Here is a 23,736-nt window from a genome sequence, read left to right as displayed (position 1 = left end):
TCTAAAAACAAAGATTCTGTAACTTACCGAACGAAAGCGTTGGTACGTTGATAGAGACAATAACAAACGCAAACACACACACACAAATTTCAAGCTTTCGCAACCCACAGTTGCATCATCAGGAAAGAGGGAAGGAGAGGGAAAGACGAAAGGATGTGGGTTTTAAGGGAGAGGGTAAGGAGTCATTCCAATCTCGGGAGCGGAAAGACTTACCTTAGGGGGGAAAAGGGACAGGTATACACTTGCGCGCGCACACACACACACACACATATCCATCCGCACATATACAGGCACAAACAGACATATATAAAGGCAAAGAGTTTGCCCAAACTATAAATATATATAATATAATTCGTGGATCATGAGTGAAATTAATGAGTCATCAGAAAGTCTTGGAATGCTATATAAGTGTGCAACGCAAAATACTATCTTGAAACCATATGTAAAGTGTTATATGAAACAGCACAGGAAAGCTGTAGTTGCTGCAAAAAAGAAGCACAATGATTCATATATCGGAAAGGGTAACAACAAATAGAAATCTATGTGGAAAGTTATTAATAATCATACAGGCAAACATGAAAATGCAAGTAATAAAATCACCATAAAACACAGAAATGAAATTGTTGATGATCCACTTCTAATAGCTAATGTATTTAATGATCATTGTATTAATGTAGCCCAAAACCTGATCACCACTAAATATAATCCAAAGACAAAGGTAATAACTTCAGTAAATGAAAGGACAATGTACCTATATCCTAACACTCAAAGAAGTAAAAACGGCTATCAGCAAACTAAAGAGTAAAATGACCTACGGATTTGATGGTATCCCGGACAAAATTATTAAATATAGTACCAATAATATTCTCTCTCAGCTTGTGGACATAATCAATGACTCCTTTGAAACTGGTGTGTTTCCAAGTAAACTTAAAGCACTCATCAGTAATTCCAGTTTATAAAAATGGTGACAAGTTTGACAAAAAAAATTTCAGACCACTGTCATTATTATCTGTATTATTGAAAGTAATTGAAAGAATAATTTATGACAGATTACTAGACTTCCTAAACAAAAATAAAATTCTTGTAAATGCACAGAATAGTTTCAGAAAAGGCAAATCTACACAAACGGCTCTCTTCAGTTTCCTAAAAATTGTTTATGCAGCTGTAGAGGACAAGGAACTGATCTGTGGGCTGTTTTTGGACCTTTCTAAAGTGTCTGATCTTATAAATCATAATCTACTGCTGTTAAAACTGTATAATTATGATGTCCGTGGTATTTCCTATGAGTGGTTCAAGTCATATTTAACTGATAGGAAACAAAGAGTACAAATTTCTCAGGATGGAAATGTGTACCATTCTGAATATAAAAAGAGTTAATTAAGGGGTGCCCCAGGGCTTGGTATTGGGACCATTGTTATTCTTGATTTTTATTAAGGACCTACCACAAAAGTTTCCAACGGCTATGACCATTTTATTTCCTGATAATACCAGCTTCATTATAAAAGGGAAGAATGATTATCAGCTGCAGCAAAAAATTGACAAAACAGCAGAAGTGGGAGAAAAATGGTTAACGATAACTGTCTAGTTGTCAATGACAAGAAAACTGTATGGATGAACTTCAACCAATGTAAAATTCACATTACTGTCAAGTCAAATTCAGCAAAAGAATCACATAAAATTTTTAGGATTATGGGTGAGTGAGCATCTAAGATGGGAAAAACATGTAGAAATGTGTAACAAAAAATTAAGCAAGTACTGTTACATATTAAGAGTGCTTAAAGATTGCTGCAATACCAAAACAGTGTTAAGTGCTTATTACACATACATGCATAGTCTACTGAAGTGTGGTACAGTGTTTGGTGAAATACCTCTTTTGGAAAGCAGTCTTTTTAAGCTCCAAAAGAAAGCTGTAAGATTAATAAGTGATGTTGCTTACAGAGCACCATGTAGAGGTATCTTTAAGGAATTAAAAATCATGACCTTACCAGCTATATTTATATCTGAAATCATCTTCTTCATTAAAAACTATTAAGTTTCAGCTTTGAATAGTGAGATCCACAATTATTAAACAAGGAACAGGCATGACTATCATAGGGATGTGCACAGAAAATCAATAAATCAGGACAGTGCTGTTTACAAACCAAAAATTCTGTACAGTGCATTGCCAGATAGCATAAAAAAATACCAAACATTAATACATTCAAAAAAGAACTAAAAAATCTACTAATAAACAACAGCTTCTACAGCATTAATGAATACCTGGAATTTTGCTCAAATCTGTAGGTCTGCTTCATAACTTTTTAAACAAGAATTTGTAATCATCAGCCAGTCCTAAATGAAACCAAACTTCTTTCGTCCCTGTATGTATCTAATTATGCACCTAGCTTTTGTGCCATATGTTACTATGCCTAGTTAACTAACTGGTATTTAATAGTTTTAGTAAAATCAACCAACGGGTTTCGCTAGCTTTTATTCTGTCTGTATGTTCATATATAATTTTATAATCAAATTAAGTAGAATAATGTTTTTGTTATAAAGATGTGTTGATACCAATGATAAGATTTTGTACATGATGTAAATATGCAATATTTTATACTATTCTGTACCTTGACAAATCCAGTATCATGAATGTGATAATACGGGTGCTAAATAAAAAAAAAAAAAACTAGAGAGTTTAGACATTGATGTTGATGTGCTTCATGCTCACTTCTTGCTTATGATTGTGACAACTCAACACTTCCACCATTTGGTGAGTGGTCTCCTTTACTCCTTAATTATTTGCATTCCACCAGACCTTTCCAAACTATATGTATACAGTCAGATATGATATATTAAACCTATTTTCTGTATTTGTCAGCTAAATATAGAAGGACTTAGTAGATAAAATTGCAAACACAACTCAGGCATTCTTCTAGACAGCAACATGGTTAGGAAATTCCTAGCTGAATATAAATAATTAGAAGTAAAGGAGACAAAACACCAGATAGTGGAAGCATTGAGTCATCAACAGGCACAAAAAAAAAAAAAAAAGAATTAAGACTTTGTTAACTTTCAGACAAAATCTCCTGTTTCCTGCCTCTAACCACCACACTTGACACAATTCCTAGACAACAATGTTGCCATGCAAGAGACACATGCAGATAGTGAGAACTGATTGAAGTTTTGTGACCTGTAGTCATCATAGTTATGGACTTATTACATATATTCACAGCAACATAGAAGAGGACAATTTAATGAGTACTAGCGCTGTAAATGACATCAGTAGTATCACCATAAAAATTCCAGAGATGTCAATAACAAATGTATAAAAATCCTCCTCAAGCACACTAGTCTGGAGAAGGCCTACAAACACTTAACCAACTTGGAATCTATATGGTCGATTTTAACAGTCCCCATACATAGAAGTATGACAAAATTATCATAACAGAGATAAATTTGTAATATAGACTGAAGAGAGAAATCTAAACAGCATATTTGATGCTAAAGACAGCAGCACATTCAGATGAGCAGTGTGGAACAGAAAGTACAATCCAAAATCAAGTTTTTTAACATAAGTACTCTAAATTAATCTCTACACATGACTAATAAAGTGCTCTGAGGTTTCCCACATAGTTAACATAATGGTGTTTTGTACAAAATAGGAATACAAATACCCATAATTAGGTCCATTCAAAGACTGCAGTGGCATTTCTGGAAAGCAAATTGGAATTTCTTCTGACAAGACACTGATAAGATTATTAGACAAATTCCAACTACAGTGGACAATTACAACAGATTTGTTGGTGCCATAATTACAGTAGCTAAAAGTGGATTCCAAGAGGCCCCCAAAAGGAACACCTCCCAGGATGGAGTAATGAAGTGCAGAGCTCTATAATGCCAATGTGGAAAAAGTGATCCTGATATTGCTGAGGAGCTTCTGGAGAAACTGAGCGATATGGACAAAGAAAGATGGATGGAGGTAACAGCGAACTTGAATTTCCAAGAAGTTAAGGAGACAAATGTGAAGTCCGATGGAAAAGTTTGGAAGAAACAGTCTCCCCATGTGAGAAGATCCATTAGTTACAGAGACCAGATAATCCTCCAAGTTACTTCTCTTTCTAGAGCATTGATGGATCAGTGGTATATAAGGTGACTTCAAAAAGTAAGTTAGATATTATTATGGCAGACCAAGTAATTTTAATTGAATCTTACACTCTATTTCAAAGTGACACAGATACATGACACTATTTTTAACTTAATCACCAATTCTTCTTAAACAGTGATCAGGACGTTCTACCAGTCATTCAGTTCCTCAATGAGAGAAATCTGCTCCTTGGTCACAGATCCATTTGAGAAATACTATGTGAACATCCTCATCATAGGAAATTCTTGTTGTCCTCCAACCCCAGATGTTGTTTCAGCATACCAAAAAGGTGGAAATAACTTTGTGGAAGATTTTATCTGCGTGGAGGACTGAAAACTTTGAAACAAAGCCTGTGTTGTGCAAGCTGTGTGGGGTGTTGCATTATCATGCAGGGGAACAATGCCTTCACTTAATTTTCTGCGCCTCTTGTTCTTTATAATGTGCAATGATGTCAGTGTTGCACAGTACAAATTGACATGAATGGTTGTACCCTTTGCCATAAATTCTGTGAACCCAACTCCTTCACAGTCAAAGAAAACAATGGCCATAACCTACACTGCTGATGGCAAAACTTTGCATTTCTTCCACAGAGACGAGGAGGTGTGTCTCCAAACCATATGTGTTGCCCTTGTTGCAGGTGTGAAATTATGGTCCCATGTCTCATCAGCTTAATGATGCATCTTGGGAAATTATTGCCTTCCACACAGTAATGCTTGAGAAAGTCCAGAGATGCCATAAACATTGTGCCTGTGTGTAGATGACTGTGATCATGGAACACAGTTTGAGCACAATTTCCGATACTGCACTTGGTCTCAGATGACGTGATGATCACTGCCTATTGAGATGCAGATCTGCTGAGCAATGAGCAGTGTCCATGACAGTTACACAGCGATTGCTGTGAATCAGTTCCTTCCCTATCAACATCAGTTAAGTGTGTGTGACCTTGGGCAAACTGGCACCATTTCACTACAGCTGGACACAACATTGCATTTGGTCCATATACTAACAGAATGTCATGGTGAACCTTTGTACAATTTGGATGTTTTATCCACAAGAGTTCTACTGGCCTGTTCACTGGCATACTTTTCCACTAGCTGTGCCATTTCACTCACACACTGTAATCCATCCGTTATCCATACCACAGTAGAACATGTCTGCGTCAAACCCTTAATGTGGTGAATATAATAGAAGGAAACATTCCACATGGGAAAAAATATATCTAAAAACAAAGATAATGTGACTTACCAATCGAAAGCGCTGGCACGTCGATAGACACACAAACAAACACAAACATACACACAAAATTCAAGCTTTCGCAACAAACTGTTGCCTCATCAGGAAAGAGGGAAGGAGAGGGAAAGACGAAAGGATGTGGGTTTTAAGGGAGAGGGTAAGGAGTCATTCCAATCCCGGGAGCGGAAAGACTTACCTTAGGGGGAAAAAAGGACGGGTATACACTCGCACACACACACATATCCATCCACACATATACAGACACAAGCAGACAACCCTTAATGTGTACGCACTTCTGACAATGCGGCACACTTCTTGTGCGACAGTCTTAGCATGAGATAAAGTGTGTAACTTGCTTTTTGAATTTTCCTTCTACATGTCAAATTAAAAAGAAATTTAGTAGAATGCATTAGTAAACACCACTCAACACAGATTTTTCTGTTGCCTCAACCCACAAAGAACCACGACTGACATCAAGACAGGCAAAGCACCAGGCTTTGACTGAGTACACCCAGAGTTTCTTGCTTGGTGGGATAAAACAATGCAAAAGTAGCTTATCAAGTTTTATTCAAATGTTGTGTCAATAGGAATCTTACCAAAAGTTCTTAAGGCTACAAAGTTAATTAAACATTTTTGAAGGTGGTTGCCAACAGCTGTTAAGTACTTTATGAAATGTATGATACACATCTCTGTGTCTATATGCCCTTTATTACCACTAGCAGTTGTAGTTGACCTTTTAAGTATGGAAACTGCTTCCTCTTCTGATGCTGAGCAGTTCTGAAGGGGCTGTATTAATATTTTTGCCACATTGACATGATATGACGTGACATGACATAAATGATGTATGACTTTTATACTGGGTGATAGTGGTAAGTCAAAACTGGTAGTGATAATGAAGGATACGTAGACTTCTGCATGTCATGAATTTCATACAATACTAAGTTAGTTACCATACTAAAACGAAACATGTGAAACAATACGCCAGAAAGCTACAGACCAACAGCTCTTTTAAGCTGCTACTCCTCAACAGAATTAGTACAAAAATTCTAAACATTATTCCGCAAAAGCAAGTTGGATTTAGGCAAATAGAAATTGCACAGACTGAGTGTTATGTCTTACTATACATGTAGAGACAGGATTCCAAAAATAATGGGAAAAAATCAGTGGTTCTGGTAGATTTATTTGCTGAAGAAAGTGAACTGAGAGCATATGCTAGTGATCCAATGGGGTTTTCGTTCCAACACCCGGGTGTACTTGAGTGGATAGCTGCAACTAATTTTAGCATACAAAATTTGTATTTTATATGCATTTTTTAATATCTTGTGATGCCATGTATGCCATATATTAAATTAATAAAAATAAATATTATTCTATGTAATCTATGTGCAAAGGAGACTAGTCACTGAATAGTATGAGGGTTGTTCAATAAGTAATGTGACACTTTTTTTTCTCACCCAGTTTTAGTTGAAAAATGCAGAATTTGTAGCGGAACGTCATCGAATATTCCAGCTTCAGGCCCTATAGTTTCATGAAGTTCTGATAGGTGGTGGCATTAGCAACCTTCCAAATGGCATCTGTAATGGAGGTGGATTCCCCCAAGCATAAAGCTGTCATTGAGTTTCTTTTCGTGAAAAACCAGACCATCGCAGATACCTGCATCATCACAACAAGGTCATGCAAATCTGTCTGATATCCCATGTGCTGGACAATCACACACAGCTGTGACATGTGAATACTCTCATTCGAGGTGATCAACAGATCACAGTCACAGTTCGCTGCACAACTGGGTATCTCTGTTGGTACTGCGGACTCACTCGTCCACCAGCTGAGGTACTCAGAGGTGTGTGTACCTGCTAGGTTCCTCGCCGCCTAATGGAAGATCATAAAGAGCAACAAAGAACAGAGTTGCTTGCACATTATGAGGCTGATCATGCCAATTTCTTATCGAGCGTCATCACAGGTGATGAAACATGAGTTCATCATTTCGAACTGGAATCAAAATGCCAGTCCACACTATCTCTCATCTGAAGAAAAAGTTTAAAGCTGCACCATCACCCAGTAAAGGTATGGTGACAGTCTTCTGGGACTCTGAAGGGGTTGTTGTGTTTTATGTCATCCCTCATCGTACAACAATCAATTCTGAAATGTGCTGTACTGCCCTCAGTAAACTGAAGAAATGACTACAGAGTGTTTGTAACCACAAACATGCAAACAAACTTCTTTCCCATGGCAATGCAAGGCCCCACACTAGTGTGCACACCTGAGAAGAACTCACAAAACATCATTGGACTGTTCTTTCTCATCTGCCCTACAGCCTGGATCTCATGCCTTCTGACTTCTACTTGTCTAGCCCAATGGAGGACACACTCCACAGGAAGCAGTACATTAATGATGTGAGGTTATTGATGCAGCAAGATGTTAGCTCCAATGTCAAACAGTAGTGCGGTACTATGCAGACATACAGGCCCTCTGATAAGATGGCGTAAGGCTGTCGCATTGAATGGCGATTATGTTGAGAAGTAGTGTTTTGTAGGCAAAAGAGTGGGGAATAATATGGTGTACTGGAATATTGAATAAAACCAACCTGCTTTGAGAAAAAAATGTGCTGCATTACTTACTGAATGCCCCTCATAGGACCACTGAGTCATCGACAAGTCTACAGGCACACTAAAATGAACTAAAATGTTGCTTGTCAATGACTCAATGCTGCTACTGTTCAGTGTTTGGTCTCCTTGACTCCTAAATTATTTATGTTCTGGCAGAACTTCCCTTATTGTATGTATACTATTTTATTTATATGAACTGATGAATTCTTCTAGACATTGGTAACATTTAGGCTTTTTAAATGATTTTTATGCTTTATTGAGAAAATTCTTTAAAATTGTTTCCAGTTTTATTGTAAATCTTCATTGCTGTTTGATAGGCACTGATCCAACAGTTTGAGCCTGGAACGTGATAGCTTATTCTGCTTGAAACTAGGTACTTCTTATTATATGTTAATGAAAATTTACATTGAGAATGGGAGGAAACATAAAGGATATACTAAAGCAAACATAAAACACTACTGGGAATTAAATGTTATTATAGTGCAGAAGAATTCATGACTGTAAAATATAAATAAAATTATAATTACTCATGAAATCAATCGTATAAGCTGGTATTGTTATGTAACACATATAAATTATATATTGATGTCATATTTCAGGTTTGCTGAAACTTACACTTTGAAGAGATTAAAATCAAAACAAGGTACAACAATTTGAGAGATTAAAGAAGTAGAGTACAGTATGTTGCCTCTAAGATGGCCAATCAATCCTTAGCCCTGAAATCATAAAGTCAGAAGCTAGGAAGGCTACAAGTGGTAGTCATTTATTGCAGCCAATGTTACCTGGCTGGCAGTACTGAGTGATATAGCCCAGTACTGAGTGATATAGCCATCGTTGACTGCTGTATTACTGTGTTGTATTTCACTCTGTTCCATGTGGTTTCCTTTCCTGGAGATAAGTGTACATAATTGTTTCAGTTAGGATCTTTATGAAAGACATATTGGCATATAAGCTGTTTACAGTTTTTATTATGAACAATGGCACCCATGTGCATGACTTTTGCTTTCACGGAAGCGTGACCCACAGGTTATGTTTAGGGACGATTCTAGAAGTCGGTCAAGGAGCGGGGCTAATGGGGTTGGGGAGGGGGGGGGGGGGAGGGGGTTTGGAGGAATGGAATATATGGAATATCGCTTAACAAAAGAAGAGTTTGGGTCCTCTACCGACAAATTGGTAAAATTTAGTGTTTCTTAAAGTAGTTTTTGGTAACTATTTTGGAGTTCAGGGTAAAAAATGTGTTTTAGTAAATAATAAGATGCTTATTTTAAATCAAATGATATTTATTGGTTTAGATACTAAGCTATTTTCCTCTCTTACTCTTGTGTTAAAATGTGTTTGAAATACATTGTAACCTATATTGATACATAAAAAAATGATTGAATCTGTTGGAGTAATATATTTGCTGATTTCTGAAGTAATTTAATCCAGTGTAATATGATACGCCATGGGGGAGGGGGGCTGTAGTCCCCATAGACCCCCCTGCCCCACTTGCCATTGCCCCTAATTAAGTAGTCTACACTGCAGGAGGCAGGTGGGTCTTGGTCTCACCACATGGCTCCTCATCCCATGGTGTTCTATGTGGAGCCATCTTGTTTCTTTCACTCTTTGCAACTTCCCTCTGACTTTGGCTAATGTACAATCAATACACCGTCAAAAGATTGCCTCAACAACAGATAAACATATTATTTGATGAGGTGTGTTATCACAAAGTATTACCTCACGCCACTGAAATGTGGTGGACAGGATGATTTGTTTCATCTATATAAGATCAGTCCCTGTCTCCTATAGCGAAATAACTGTGGGAAAATTTGCTCTGTTGTGTGTAAAATTCTGAAATACACTGCCTGACAAAAAATGTGAAGCACGCAGAAAACAAGGTCAGATACCAGTGTAACTTTGTACATGTACACACTATCAACAGGTATGTAAATCCTCTTGGACAGGTAGAACAGCCCCCAGAGTGTGTTAGTGTTCTTTGTCTTTATTATTATTACCCAGACTTGGAGAGTATATAAGGGATGTGAGCATCACAGTTGTCACTGTGAAGAACACAGAAATGCCTCACACTTGCACGAGACAGTTTTATCAGCACCTGACATAATTTGAATGGAGCCTTGTTGTAGGTCTCCATTTGACTGGTTGGATGAATTGTGCAACATTTAGATTTGTGGGGCATTCAGATTTGACGATGGTCCAATGCTGAATTGCACGGAAATGTGAGGGCAGGCACACTCGACATCTAGGTTCCAGTCACCTACTTTGTCTGACACCTACATAGGAGGATCACCGTATTGTGCGCGAAGGACATCATAACCCCTTCACATTTGCCTGCCATCTGAGAACAAACACTGTTTTGCAACATTCTGTGACATCCTGCTCTACTGGTAGGAGCTAGCACTAGCCACACCAGAGATTACTGCCCATACGTAGACAGCCATTAACACTGCAACATACAAGGCTGCGTTTGGAATGGTGGCACTACTGAGAAGCACAGGCTGCTGATTAGTGGCCTCAGATTGTGTTTAGTGATGAATCATAGTTCTGCATTACCCTGGATGACCATTGGGGTTAGTACCAAATAGACGTATGCCTGCACCTCCAATGGAAGGAAAAGATGCTAGTGAAACTGAAGCATTTATTTTAACTTTTCCTTTATATTTCAAAGTATTAGAAAGGAAATTTTAAGAGAATATGGAGACAATGTGGAGACAGGTCCCATTCTTCCAATGTTTTGGAGATTCACAGTGGTGTTACTCCTGGCATCATGCAGTGGAGAGCCATTTCGTATGACTTCAGGTCACAGCTGGCAGTGACTGAAGGAACTCAGACAGAATAATGCAGCATAATGGTACATCACAGACATCCTGTGTCGTCATGTGTTGCCTCCCATGCAAATGTATCAATGAGCCATCTTTCAACAGGACAGTGCTCACCCACATGTGGCACATGTCTCTCTGAACTGTCTGTGTGATGTTGAGGTATTCTTGTGGCCAGCAAGATCCCCAAGGCCTGTCTCTGCAAAGATATGTGGGACCAGCTAAATGTCAACTCTGTCCCAGTGCATGTCCAGCATATCAAGAACTAGTTACAACAGTTGACTGTCTTTTCAAACAAATTTCGGGCTTGCAGCCGGTCGTCGTTCAATACTTCGCACGATATTTCAACTGGGCACCTGCCAGTCATCTTCAGGTGAGCCGTCGCAGTCTGACTGGCAGGTGCCCAGTTGAAATATCGTGCGAAGTATTGAACGACAACCGGCTGCAAGCCCAAAATTTGTTTGAACAGTCAATTCGCCGTGAAAATTTTAAAATTCACGGTTGACTGTCTTGCTTCAAGAGAGGATACAGTGGCTTTATGACACTCTTACCAGCAACATTAGTACATGCATCCAGGCCAGAGGGGGTTGCAATGCCGTATCGATGAGTGGGCTCATGCTGCCAAGTTCATTGTATATTTCACTGAAATTTGTAATCATGGAAATAACATCACACACCCAATCAACCTGTGAAGTTTAAATTCATCCCCCTCCCCCTCTTCTGGCTGTCTCACTTTTTTGTCATGCATTTTAGTTGAGGACTAGGTGAAAATGTTTTAATTTTGAAAAGGTTTAAATCCACCTCAAGAGCAAATAAGAGTAAGGAATGAGTAAACAGGAACTTAAAAAGTCCAAGTTCTTTAATGGTGACTGTAGGAGCTCTAAGAAACCATTTAACATCCATGTAGCACATAAGCTTCTTTTGTATAACTGGCTCATTGCCAAGACTATTGTCTCCCTACATTAGTAAATGATTTTCAGGAAATATGTTACTCACTGGACATGGTTCCATAAACAACAAAAATAAAAAATCTTTACACACATATTCTCTATCCACGCATTAATTTCTATAACTTATCTGATGTACATCAGTACCAAATAGTATCAATGGAAAAAAGACATTTGTGAAGATGAAGCATTTATTTCACCTTTTCTGTTATATTTCAAGGTATTGGAAAGGAGACTGCAAGAGACTTAGCAAAAAGAGGTGCTCGAGTAATTTTAGCCTGTCGTGATCAGCAGAAGGGCCTGGAAGCTAGAGGTACAGCAGTTGTCTCCTGTATTTACCATGTCGTTGTATTTAATGGCAGTTGTTGAAATGAAGAACAAACTCAAGTGCAGAAAAGTGAATTAGTTTATATTTTCAGATGAAATTATAAGAAGCACAGGAAATAAAAATGTGATTCTACATCTGGTTGACTTGAGTTCTCTAGCATCTGTGAGAAAATTTGCAGAGAACATAAAAAAGTCAGAGAACTGTCTGGACATATTAGTAAATAATGCTGGTGTTGGAGGCCTCCCACCAAAGTTCACAAAGGACAATCTACTAATTGGGATGCATGTAAATCATTTTGGACCTTTCCTTCTAACACTTCTATTACTAGGTGAGTTGTAATGTAGTTTAAATTGGTAAAGGAGGATGTGTAGTGCTTGTCTTGAGAAAGATATGTTTCATAAAATATGTGTCATGTTTATATTCAAGAATCACCATGTTCATCCTACTTCACTGTGTGCTAGTGTGATTTTGAAACTGTTTTTGCAACATTTTATCTATACAAGTGTTATTTCCAAATGAGTCACGCGAGAGAGGACGAACAAGTGTGTTATTGTGCTGAAGAAGCCAACTGCTCCCTACCCACAAGCCCGGCAGTTTGCATCTCACTGCTTCACAGAGGTGACACAGAACCTCCTGGTAGAACTCCTTATTGACGTTAGTACCTTTTGGGGCATCCTTGTGATGGATGACACCAATGGATCAAAAAAGATGTTCAGCATGACTTTTACCTGCCACACTGTTTTGTGTCTTGGTGATGATGAATGCTTCCATTGCGATGACTGGATTTCGTTTGTGGGTCATACCCATAAAGCAATGACTCATCATCAATGATCACGGTTCACAATATCCAGCATGTCCTATGGAATGTCTGAACAAATTTGCTTCTGCTCAATTGTTAGCAGCTTTGGCATAAATTTTGCTGAGATCCTCATGAGATCCATTGTTGCATTAAAATTGAATGACCGGATCCAGTTCAAATACTTGTTCAATCTTGGAGATTGTTCTGACTTGAGAATCGCTAAGCTTAAAACAAAATTTGATGCAATAATGTTGTTCCACTTTTTCTGTCATTTTGCCCACAACACAAAATCTGAAGACTACCAGGTACACCTGTTCACTTTTATGTGACTGGTTGTTTCCACATTTGTGAAATAAATCAGACACGCCCATTACATGTGCCTACAAATGTACAGAGTGTGCATGCTCTGATACCATTCTTGGTTTCAACAATAAAAATCAAGGTTAGATATTTTTTAAACAGTCTCCATATTTGTCAGGTTGAAACAGATAATAATACATTTTCAGGTGCCCACAATAAATTTACAACAATTAATCATAAAATTTTAAACAGCTTAAATAAACTCTCAGATTGTCCATAATCAAATCTGTTGCACTTTTGTTCTCTCAGGTAAACTAAGTCTTCTTGTTTATGTTCCTTTATGAGGCTAGCAGTGAGCATGAGAGAACTCATTAGTCAGTTTCACATATGCACTTTGGTTTTGTACGCATCAGTCTTTATCCAGTCCCATGAACAAAAGACTAATGGTTTTACTTGTTATGTTCAAATAGATATGTATCCTTATAATGGAACAGCTAGGAGTGGCATACCAACTAGGAGAATATGCCACCTAAGTAATCTGGAAGGGTTCCACCACTCTGGAAGTACTTTCATTTAGCGAATGGAGCCTCCTCTAATTATTCAGATGCCATATTTTCAAGAACTGCAAATTGTTGGGTTCTGTCAGCCATTCCTCAAAAATTAGAGGGCTATGAATATATCACAAATAGTGTTGCATTACACATAACAGGGAAACTAGCATAGAAATGTATTTTAACTGTATCATATGGGTTGTCCCACAACTGTCAGTGGTTAATATGAGTAGAGTTAATTTATTCCTGGATAAATATGGCTTTATCAGTAAATAGCAGAAGCACATAATGATAGGTAGTTAATGACAAACAAAACTGAAGTTGCATTACCTGACTTCAATGTGAACATGCTGTGTATACTGTAAGGGAAATGGGTATAAATCTTGTGAATGTAATATTTGCCATATATCTGTTTATGAAGTATCAAAACATACTAGCTGTAGAACTACACTGAACATGAAACTTTCTGGCGGATTAAAACTGTGTGCCGGACCAAGACTCGAACTCGCAGAAGTAAAGCTGTAAGGACGGGGCATGAGTCATGCTCGGGTAGCTCAGTTGGTAGAGCACTTGCCCGCGAAAGGCAAAGGTCCCGAGTTCGAGTCTCGGTCCGGCACACAGTTTTAATCTGCCAGGAAGTTTCATATCAGCGCACACTCCGCTGCAGAGTGAAAATCTCATTCTGGATACACTGAACATAGTTAATAATGTGTTAATGTTCCTTTGTTTGTTGTTTAATTCCTTCTTCAAATAAAAATTACGCTTTGGGAGCTTACCACTTCATGCAGTGTATTAACAACTATGAAAAACCATGATGAAATTTGATATATTGGAAAGTGGACAGCATTCCTATGCTGGGTATTCAATGGTAATGACACCATGACCCATTTTTAGCAACCACCTGTAAAATGAAACATTTTTCTGGTGTTATACTCTGACACAGTTTACGCACACTCATTCGGTTGCAGTAAATGATATTTGACAAGAAGTCTAATATTGCAGTTTTATGGTTACAAAGATATTCAGACCACAGATATTCAAAACAAAGATGATAGATGACATGATACTAACCACGTGTCACTGGGTGCGAGAGGTGATGCTGAACGCACATTGTGAGTTGTACACAATAACATGGATATTTTAATTCCTCTGTTTTCCTGAAAGCTGATAGGCACATGCACTGTGTTTGCAGACAGAGTCCTTACTGAGGAGCCACAGCCAATACCTCACCAGTATATTTCCAGATGATTCTAGGTAAAAGTTTTTTGCTTATGTTCTAAAATCGTATGTATTTTTTTTTTCTTTCCTGGAGAAATTATGCCACATTGTCTGCCTGTCTGATCTAACTAGATTTGGCTCTGGGTTGAAGGGCAGGAGGGAGTAAAGGTACACATTTGTAGTTTTACTAAATATTTAAAAAAAGACTTGCAGCACTATTATATCAGTTATGTATGCTGCACCTAGTTTGACATCTTGGTAATATTGTTTAGAAGTTTCATTGTCATCCAGTTATTATTAGACAATTAATAAAAAATTTCCTATAAAATAATTTTGTGTCCTCTTACCCCATGCTGTTGAGTAAGAGTATGTGGGCCTGTGGCAAGAGTATGCAGTGCATATTTTTGCCCCCAAATGAAGAAAATACAAAGGTTTGCAAATAAATATGGGTGCCCCAGAAGTCTTTCCCTGATTACAGGCTCGCATAAGGCAGAAAATGCCACAAACAGACACATATCTTTTATCTTGAAGTGCAGTTCAAGTTTTTGCGCCCAGACACATAATTATAACAACACATATTCAATTATAACATATGCTTGTACAAATATTAGACTAATGTTTCTGCATGACTAAGTTATATTGGAATATGTGTTATTACAATTACGTTGAGTTTATACGGCTACCTATAACACACTGATGACAGCTGCACTATCAGCTGAAATCTAGATCTGCATTTTAAAAAATGACAGATTATATTATAACTGATGCTGACCTTACTTCAATCCTAGATTACATCATGATTGTGGGGCACAATTATTCTCATGGATATACTTTTAGCTGCTGCTTTTTCAACAGTACAATAACAAGATTCTCTTGACTAGCATTCTTTATGAAGAGATATGCTACACTCTTTTTGGGTACCAAGAATATTTGTTATGGTATGGTATGGTATTAAACTGTGTATATCATTTTGATAACAAGACAAAGGTGCAAAGCAAGCAGTGGAAACATGTGGTTTCACCACCTCCAAAAAGCCAAAGACCCCACTGGCTATTAACCAAAGTGATGCTGACTGCTTTTGGGACTGCCATGCTAACAAATGGTTCAAATGGCTCTGAGCTTTATGGGACTTAACATCTGAGGTCATCAGTCCCCTAGAACTTAGAACTACTTAAACCTAACCAACCTAAGGACATCACACACATCCATGCCCGAGGCAGGATTCGAACCTGCGACCATATCAGTCGCATGGCTCTGAACTGAAGTGCCTAGAATTGGCCACAACAGCCAGCTGGTGCTAACACTTACGCTTTTAAGGGGTAAATTGTGCCAGGAGCATACTACCTAATGGGGCTATGAGAGTCTGTCAAGATGAAACATGTCGGGAAGCTCTCCAAGGGGGTTTTGCTCCACAACAATGCTCCACCTCAATTCTGCAGAGGATTCTGCCAAACATGCTGCTCCTTTGAGCTATCAAATTTTACCTCACATCCATGTTCTTTTAACATAGCATCCACTTACTTCTTATTTATGTGGCAGCCATTTCCAGAATGAAGACGAGTGGTTCTCAAGGTATAGCACCTCCTGAACAGCCAAAAAGTAGATTTCTACAAACAAAATATCTGTCAAGTCATCCATCATTTGGAAAATGTGTCGCATTGAAGGGTGAATACATAGAGAAGGTCTGACACCATCACCAAGTCTCATGGTCACAGCTTGATTTTCTTGAGGTGATAACTAAAACTTTTTGGTTACTGTTGTACAAGCATTTTCATCTCAAATGTGAGCAAGAGTAGCCTTGTTTGAATGTTCACAATACATACCTGTAATACAAAAGCAGTGCCTCATCACATGAAGTACAGCTTGCTGGTTAAGGAATTATCAGTAAAATGTATTTTCTGTGAATATGTCAAAAATTTCATTCTGCATTTATGGTGCATAGATTTTGAAGTACGAGGATTGATTGAAAAGTAATGCCTCGACCTTATGTAATTCTTCAACAGTTGCAGCATTGGTATGCGGCAGGTACTGGCTTGCTCCTTAGCCTCTTCTCTACAGCTCCAGTTGGCAGGAAGCCTTAACATTGAACAGTTGTGTTGTTACTATGTAAAGTATGGAACCCTGTGCAGATGGTCAGTCAATGCAATTTAAGCAACGTGCAGTCATTGAATTCTTCACAGGAGAAGGTATCACCCCAAAGGAGATTCATCAGAGAATGAAAGTAGTTTATGGTGATTGTGTTATGAATTGTTATGTCTCACATTACACATGGATATGCATTGTATTACACAGTTACAATGTTTGAAGCTCTGGATGGAAACAAAATGTTGAGATTCATTACACAGTTCTGTGTCACCTGTTAAAATTTCGTGGAATATCAGTTGGGAAATTCTTGACTCAGTGGTGGAATCTGGAATCCTAACACTGCAACATTCAGCAGGAGGGAATGAACACAATGGTGTATCTGAATGAGCTGAACATTAAGGCAAGCATGAAAAATTTGTGGAAGTGTGTTGAAGTATTGTAAACAAAACACTAAGGCTGAACTCAAAACTAAACAGGATTGCAAAAGCAACACTAAGTGAGCTAGATTATCAGAAATCCATAATCTTGAACAGTGTTATTAGTGTTTTCAACTCAGAACTGTTAACAGTTATTCACCCCTCCCCCAGGAAAAAAATAATAAAAGAAAAAGGCAAGTGTGCAGTACAGAATCTTTAGGTAGGGACATGGAGTCAAGTGAAAAGTATTTGTAGTTTATTCGTAAGTAGTACTGGAATGTTGAAACTTTCATACTCATAAAAGTATCAAAAGAGAAGTGTCAATACTTTGACGTATTGACACTTATCCTTGATAAAAGGAATAGAGTAGATACTCTATATGGGCTCCAACTCACCATCTCTATTTTTGAAATCTATCTAAAATAGAGAAAGGAAATTGATTTTAATAAGTTTCAAATAAAATAATAAAGACGTTAAAATAATTCATAAGTAAGTAAAGTTACATGTTCCGACCCTAGACCGGCCAATAGGGTGCGACCGACCACCTTGTCATCCAACGGAGTCATCAGATTCAGTATGGTGGGACATGTCATCAGCACACACCTCTCTTGGTTGTTGTCAGGTTTCCTGACCTGAAACCACAACTGATTGGCAGAGTAGCTCCACAGTTGGCTCAGAGGGCCGAGTGCATGCCATACCAGTCCGCTCACCAAGGACAAATTCCTGGCTTTACCGTGAATCAAACCAGTGTCCCCTGCATAGCAGTCTGTCATGCTGTCCACTCAGCCATGGAGATGGACACAGGTATTAAATAAAGCAGTGTTTTTATTTTCATTGCGGATTACAATTTTTTTTTTAAAAAGAAAACTGAAACTTGAAATATGTAATTACAGAACAGATTATCAGAAAAACAGCTGAATAGTACCCAAAAGTAAATACATTAAATCATAATTAAATTTCCCATTATTACTTTGTGCTGTCACTCAAAACCAGTGTTTTATCTAATAGTCTTGTTAATAATGTATTACGTGAGTCTGACATTATGCTGCCTGTCTTTGAAAATAAACACTTGTAGGGCACTGATTCCATTGGAATTGTCAGATACTCATTGGCTACCTTGTATAACTGGGGGAATAAAACTTCCATGTTGGCACTTTGGTCTAAAAGGATTAGCTCATAGTGCATCATAGGCTCCTTACATCTTTTTGATCATATAGGCAACTACTCCATCTTTTTTCACTTGTTTGCTGTGCACTCAACACTTATGATGATACCAAATGTCGCATTCCATTTCAAGAGAAGACTCACAATCTGGTTCACTGCTGCTGGTGCCAGTGGTAGCAGCAATATTAGTTGCCGATAAATGCCTTAATGTAGCCCAGCAAACCCCAGTTCTGTAAAGAGTAGAACTCCCATTCATAAAACAACTTTGAACTTCTGATTAGTTTACAAGTGAGTTACTGTGTTCAATTTTTGATATTGAGCATGTGAATGAGAAAAGTTTAGAAAAGGTTTGTAATTGCATTTAAAGTTTTTTGGAAGTCACTAAGTGCTCTCATTATCAAACACTGCATTATTGTAGTCCGGATAACTTGCACTCTATTTTCAGCAAAAGCAAGTTTTTCATGCATCTCAATTTTTATGAAATCATATCTTCTGAACTGTGTGTCACACAAGGACATTATGTTGGAGGTACATTCAGTGGTATATGTTGATACGGACTGCAAAAGTGTTGTGAACAGGTCCAGTAAAATTGTTGTAAGTTCTGTCATTCTGAAATACTGGAAGAGTATAGTTTGATAATTTGCACTCTTTGAGTTACGGTGTCGCAAAACATTTACACACTTTCTAATCTTAGAACTTGTCTTAGTGTGTTAAACATTTAACATAAAAGTATACCTCTTAATGTGTAGGTTTTGTTGCCCCAGAAACCCAATAGATTGGCAGCCTGTTACTGGATCCATGTCCACTAATCAGGTTAGCCATTTAGTAAAATACAGGGTGATTCAAAAAGAATACCACAACTTTAGGAATTTAAAACTCTGCAACAACAAAAGGCAGAGCTAAGCACTATCTGTCGGCGAATTAAGGAAGCTATAAAGTTTCATTTAGTTGTACATTTGTTCGCTTGAGGCGCTGTTGACTAGGCATCAGCGTCAGTTGATGCTGAGATGGCGACCACTCAACAGAAAGCTTTTTGTGTTATTGAGTACGGCAGAAGTGAATCGACGACAGTTGTTCAGCGTGCATTTCGAACGAAGTATGATGTTAAACCTCCTGATAGGTGGTGTATTAAACGTTGGTATAAACAGTTTACAGAGAATGGATGTTTGTGCAAAGGGAAAAGTTCTGGATGGCCGAGAACGAGTGATGAAAATGTAGCACGCATCCAGCAAGCATTTGTTCGCAGCCCAGGAAAATCGACTGGCAGAGCTAGCAGAGAGCTGCAAATTCCAACTGTATGGAGAGTCCTACGAAAAAGGTTAGTTATGAAACCTTATCGTCTGAAATTGGTTCAAGCACTGTCTGCAGCTGATAAGATTAAAAGAATCGATTTCTGTGATTTTATCCTTGCTCAAATGGAAACAGATGAATCATTCGTTTCAAAGATTGTGTTTAGTGATGAAGCAACTTTCCACACTAACGGGAAAGTCAACCGTCACAATGTCTGTATATGGGGCACTGAGAATCCGCGGGAAACAACTCAGTATGAACGTGACTCTCCTAAGGTGAACGTTTTCTGTGCCATTTCAGCCAATAAAGTTTTTGGTCCCTTTTTCTTCGAAGGTGCTACTGTAACTGGACTACAGTATCTGGAGATGTTAGAGAATTGGCTGTTCCCTCAGCTCGAACAAGAAGCACAACAATTCATATTTCAGCAGGATAGAGCGCCACCACATTGGCACTTATCTGTCCGTAACTACCTGAACGTCAACTACCCGAGGCGATGGATCGGCCGCCAGGCAGCCCGTGACAGAGCACTTCATCACTGGCCTCCAAGAAGCCCTGATCTTACCCCCTGCGATTTTTTCTTATGGGGGTATGTTAAGGATATGGTGTTTTGGCCACCTCTCCCAGCCACCATTGATGATTTGAAACGAGAAATAACAGCAGCTATCCAAACTGTTACGCCTGATATGCTACAGAGAGTGTGGAACGAGTTGGAGTATCGGGTTGATATTGCTCGAGTGTCTGGAGGGGGCCATATTGAACATCTCTGAACTTGTTTTTGAGTGAAAAAAAAAACCTTTTTAAATACTCTTTGTAATGATGTATAACAGAAGGTTATATTATGTTTCTTTCATTAAATACACATTTTTAAAGTTGTGGTAATCTTTTTGAATCACCCTGTAGATATCACCCTCACCCAACCTCTGGGTTCTGAAAATGTATTTTTTTGAATCTTGGATCAAGCAAGCAGGATATTACTGCCTAAGAGTTATATTCAGTTTGTCCAAATCTGCATGCTATTTGCTTTTTTAGCTCATCTTTTACTGCCTTTGCTTCACTGCTGTCAGTACTGTAATCAGGCTTACTTAAATTATTTATCTGCACTTTTAAACAAAGAAATATTGTCAAGGTAGGCAAAGTGTTGCAAATGTTTTCATTTACTTGCTCTGTTTTTCACACATGCATAGTTTCAGTTGACGGCCTTTTGGTGTTCACGAGTTCAGTTGTTGTAAGTCTTGGAACTGAATCACGCAGCCATAGTTTTGGCTAGTAATAAAAATTTAATAAATAATTAATAGACTCATGAGTACAATATCTGCCATAAAGTACTGATATGAGTAAAAAAGTATCCAGTAAAAAAGTTTCTATTAAAAATGTGTTGGTATTGAGGTGAGAGTACTCAATACTAAAAACTTTTTCCAGTGTCCTATCTGTAGCATGTGCCACACGGTTAAACCACCTCTGGTACAGAGCACACATTTATTATTGCAATGACCATTTTCCACTAGATTATATCATCTTCAGATCTAAAATGTAGACAGTATGATAACTAACACCAGCATCACCTGGTACGTGTCATCAAAATGACACACTTCAGGTGCAGCTATCACACTCTCCATATTCTAGATCTGAAGATGGACTACTTTAGCCAAAATTGATCATTACAATAATGAATATGTCACCTAGACTGTGCCTTGTTCATAAAATTTGTTGAATAATTTAGCTCTCTCCGTAATTTACAAAATGCAAATGTTTTGCTAAGATTGAAGTATGGCATCATTTTTATCTATTGGTTAGCTTTCTGATGTACATTTTCTTTTTCTCACAGATCTTCTGAAGAAGTCTGCACCAAGTCGAATTGTAATGGTATCATCAGTAGCACACAAATATGCTAAACTCAGTGTAGATACTATAAATGAAAAAGATGATAATGGTGTGAGGGTTTATGCAAATAGTAAGCTTTGCAATATCTTGTTTGCCAATGAACTGTCACGCAGACTAAAGGGGACGGGTAAGATATGAGACAGAATTATGGAAGCTGTTTTTACTTTATCCATTATCTCTCAATGCATATTCCTGTAATTACATACACAGAAAATGTTTTCAGGAGTCACTGTGAACAGTTTGCATCCAGGAATAGTTAAGACAGATATTCTTCGAAGATTGCCTAGAGTCATTATGTTGACTATAAATTACCTATTTGGACATTTTGGAAAGGTAATTCTCCTGAACATACTGTGTTTGTTATTCACATACTTAAGCCCAGTGTGAGTGTTTAACAGTTATATTGATGTTAACAGACAGCATATGAAGGGGCACAAACAAGTATTTACCTTGCTGTGTCTGAAGATGTCGAGGGTGTAACTGGAAAATATTTTGCAGATTGCAAGGTATTGTATTGATAAATAAAACTTTAAGGTAGTACAAATTTATTTCTGAAATCATTTTGTGATTTTTGTTATAAGCTATCAGATTTTGTTAAGTATAGAGACTGTTGACATAGAATTTAATTTGCTTTGCAGTAGGATACAGATGCAGATACACAAAATACCAAATGTTGAAAGGACTAATGTGACAAAATTAAGAAAAAAAAAGTTTAATTTGAAGCAACAGCATATGCATTTCCATGTTCATAATGGATGCCTGGGAAGATAGTTTCATACAGTAAATCAAATTCTGATTAAAAAACCCTTCATTTTATGGGAAATAAGGCTCTATTAATATAGTATATAATAACCATTGCCCTTCAGTATTCAATTGTAGACTCTATAATAATTGCAGTATAGTACAAGAAAAATAAACCCAAAATCTTGTCATAACTGTCACTACACACTTGGCAGTCTAGTTAGAATGTAGCAGTTTTTTCCTCTATGCACTGCAATTCTGTAAATTTTAAACAACACTAATTAACAGCCTTTTAAAGAGAACATACAGTACGGTGATGTTCTCTATACAAAACACATACAACTTGTGTTAAATTATAGTTAGTTGTCAGTGTGATATCAAGAGCAGATGACTGCATCTCTAAGGTAATGTATCTTGACATGCTCGTATTCATTAATGCTCTCCTTCAAGATGCAGCTGACAAAGCTGACAAATTAATATTAGGACTGCATCTCAAATTTTGTGCAAAAAATTTGAAAGGAAATATCAATTAAATTTCTTATGTGTTTATCTTCATTACAGGAGGCACAGACGTCTTCTTCAGCACAAGATGAAGAGCTAGCTAGAAAAATATGGATCAAAAGTGAAATACTAGTCGGCTTAAAGCCAGAGGAGAAGTATTGGTGAAAAAATATACAAAAGAACAAGTAAATTTATACCTTCTTAGGGTTTTGTAAATGATTTTATAATACCATGCGTACAGTTTTATCTAGCTTTCAAATAACTGTTTTCTCTTATAAGTGACACATCTTTGTAGGAGAATAAGAACTTTGCTGCGACGAGTAAATGAAAGTTTGAGACTTAGAGACAACTGTAAACGTAAAATCATTTATTGATGTCATATACGAAATACTTAAGAATAAATAAAAGTGGTCAGTCAGAACAGCTGAATTGTTTAACTTGCAGTTTTGCCCCAACATCCCTAGAGAAGAAACACTTACAGTGAAATATTGGTATAGTTAAAGGAAAAATCATATTTTGGTTACAAAGGGAAACAGAGAATACAGATACAAGACATAACAAGTAACTGTACCTTTGTTTAGAGCTTTGTAAGTTCTGATACAGAGACACATGCACATACATATATTTGATATGTAAGTGACATTTGCTTTGTTGGTTGTCAAAATATTCTTTTCAGAAAAGGATCTGCAACATTTTTATTGTTTATCCCCCACTTCTCAGACATTTACTCTTATTCT

The 23,736-nt window shown here is 37.5% G+C and overlaps 1 protein-coding gene across 1 annotated transcript in view; it reads left to right on the top strand.

Moving 5' to 3' along the window:
- The window catches only part of LOC124607229 (retinol dehydrogenase 14-like), a 55,093-nt gene extending 31,671 nt beyond the window's left edge, over positions 1 to 23,422 (top strand). Inside the window, exons 2-7 of the mRNA XM_047139501.1 lie at positions 11,946 to 12,038; positions 12,145 to 12,381; positions 21,702 to 21,884; positions 21,981 to 22,090; positions 22,174 to 22,263; positions 23,060 to 23,422. Of these exons, the coding sequence (XP_046995457.1) occupies positions 11,946 to 12,038; positions 12,145 to 12,381; positions 21,702 to 21,884; positions 21,981 to 22,090; positions 22,174 to 22,263; positions 23,060 to 23,164 (818 nt within the window). The 3' untranslated portion in view covers positions 23,165 to 23,422. The remainder of the gene's footprint in view (positions 1 to 11,945; positions 12,039 to 12,144; positions 12,382 to 21,701; positions 21,885 to 21,980; positions 22,091 to 22,173; positions 22,264 to 23,059) is intronic.
- Positions 23,423 to 23,736: the final 314 nt, after the last annotated feature.

Source organism: Schistocerca americana, chromosome 3 (genome assembly GCF_021461395.2).
Source record: "Schistocerca americana isolate TAMUIC-IGC-003095 chromosome 3, iqSchAmer2.1, whole genome shotgun sequence".
NCBI lineage: Eukaryota > Metazoa > Arthropoda > Insecta > Orthoptera > Acrididae > Schistocerca > Schistocerca americana.
This window is presented reverse-complemented; position numbering and strand designations above follow the sequence as displayed.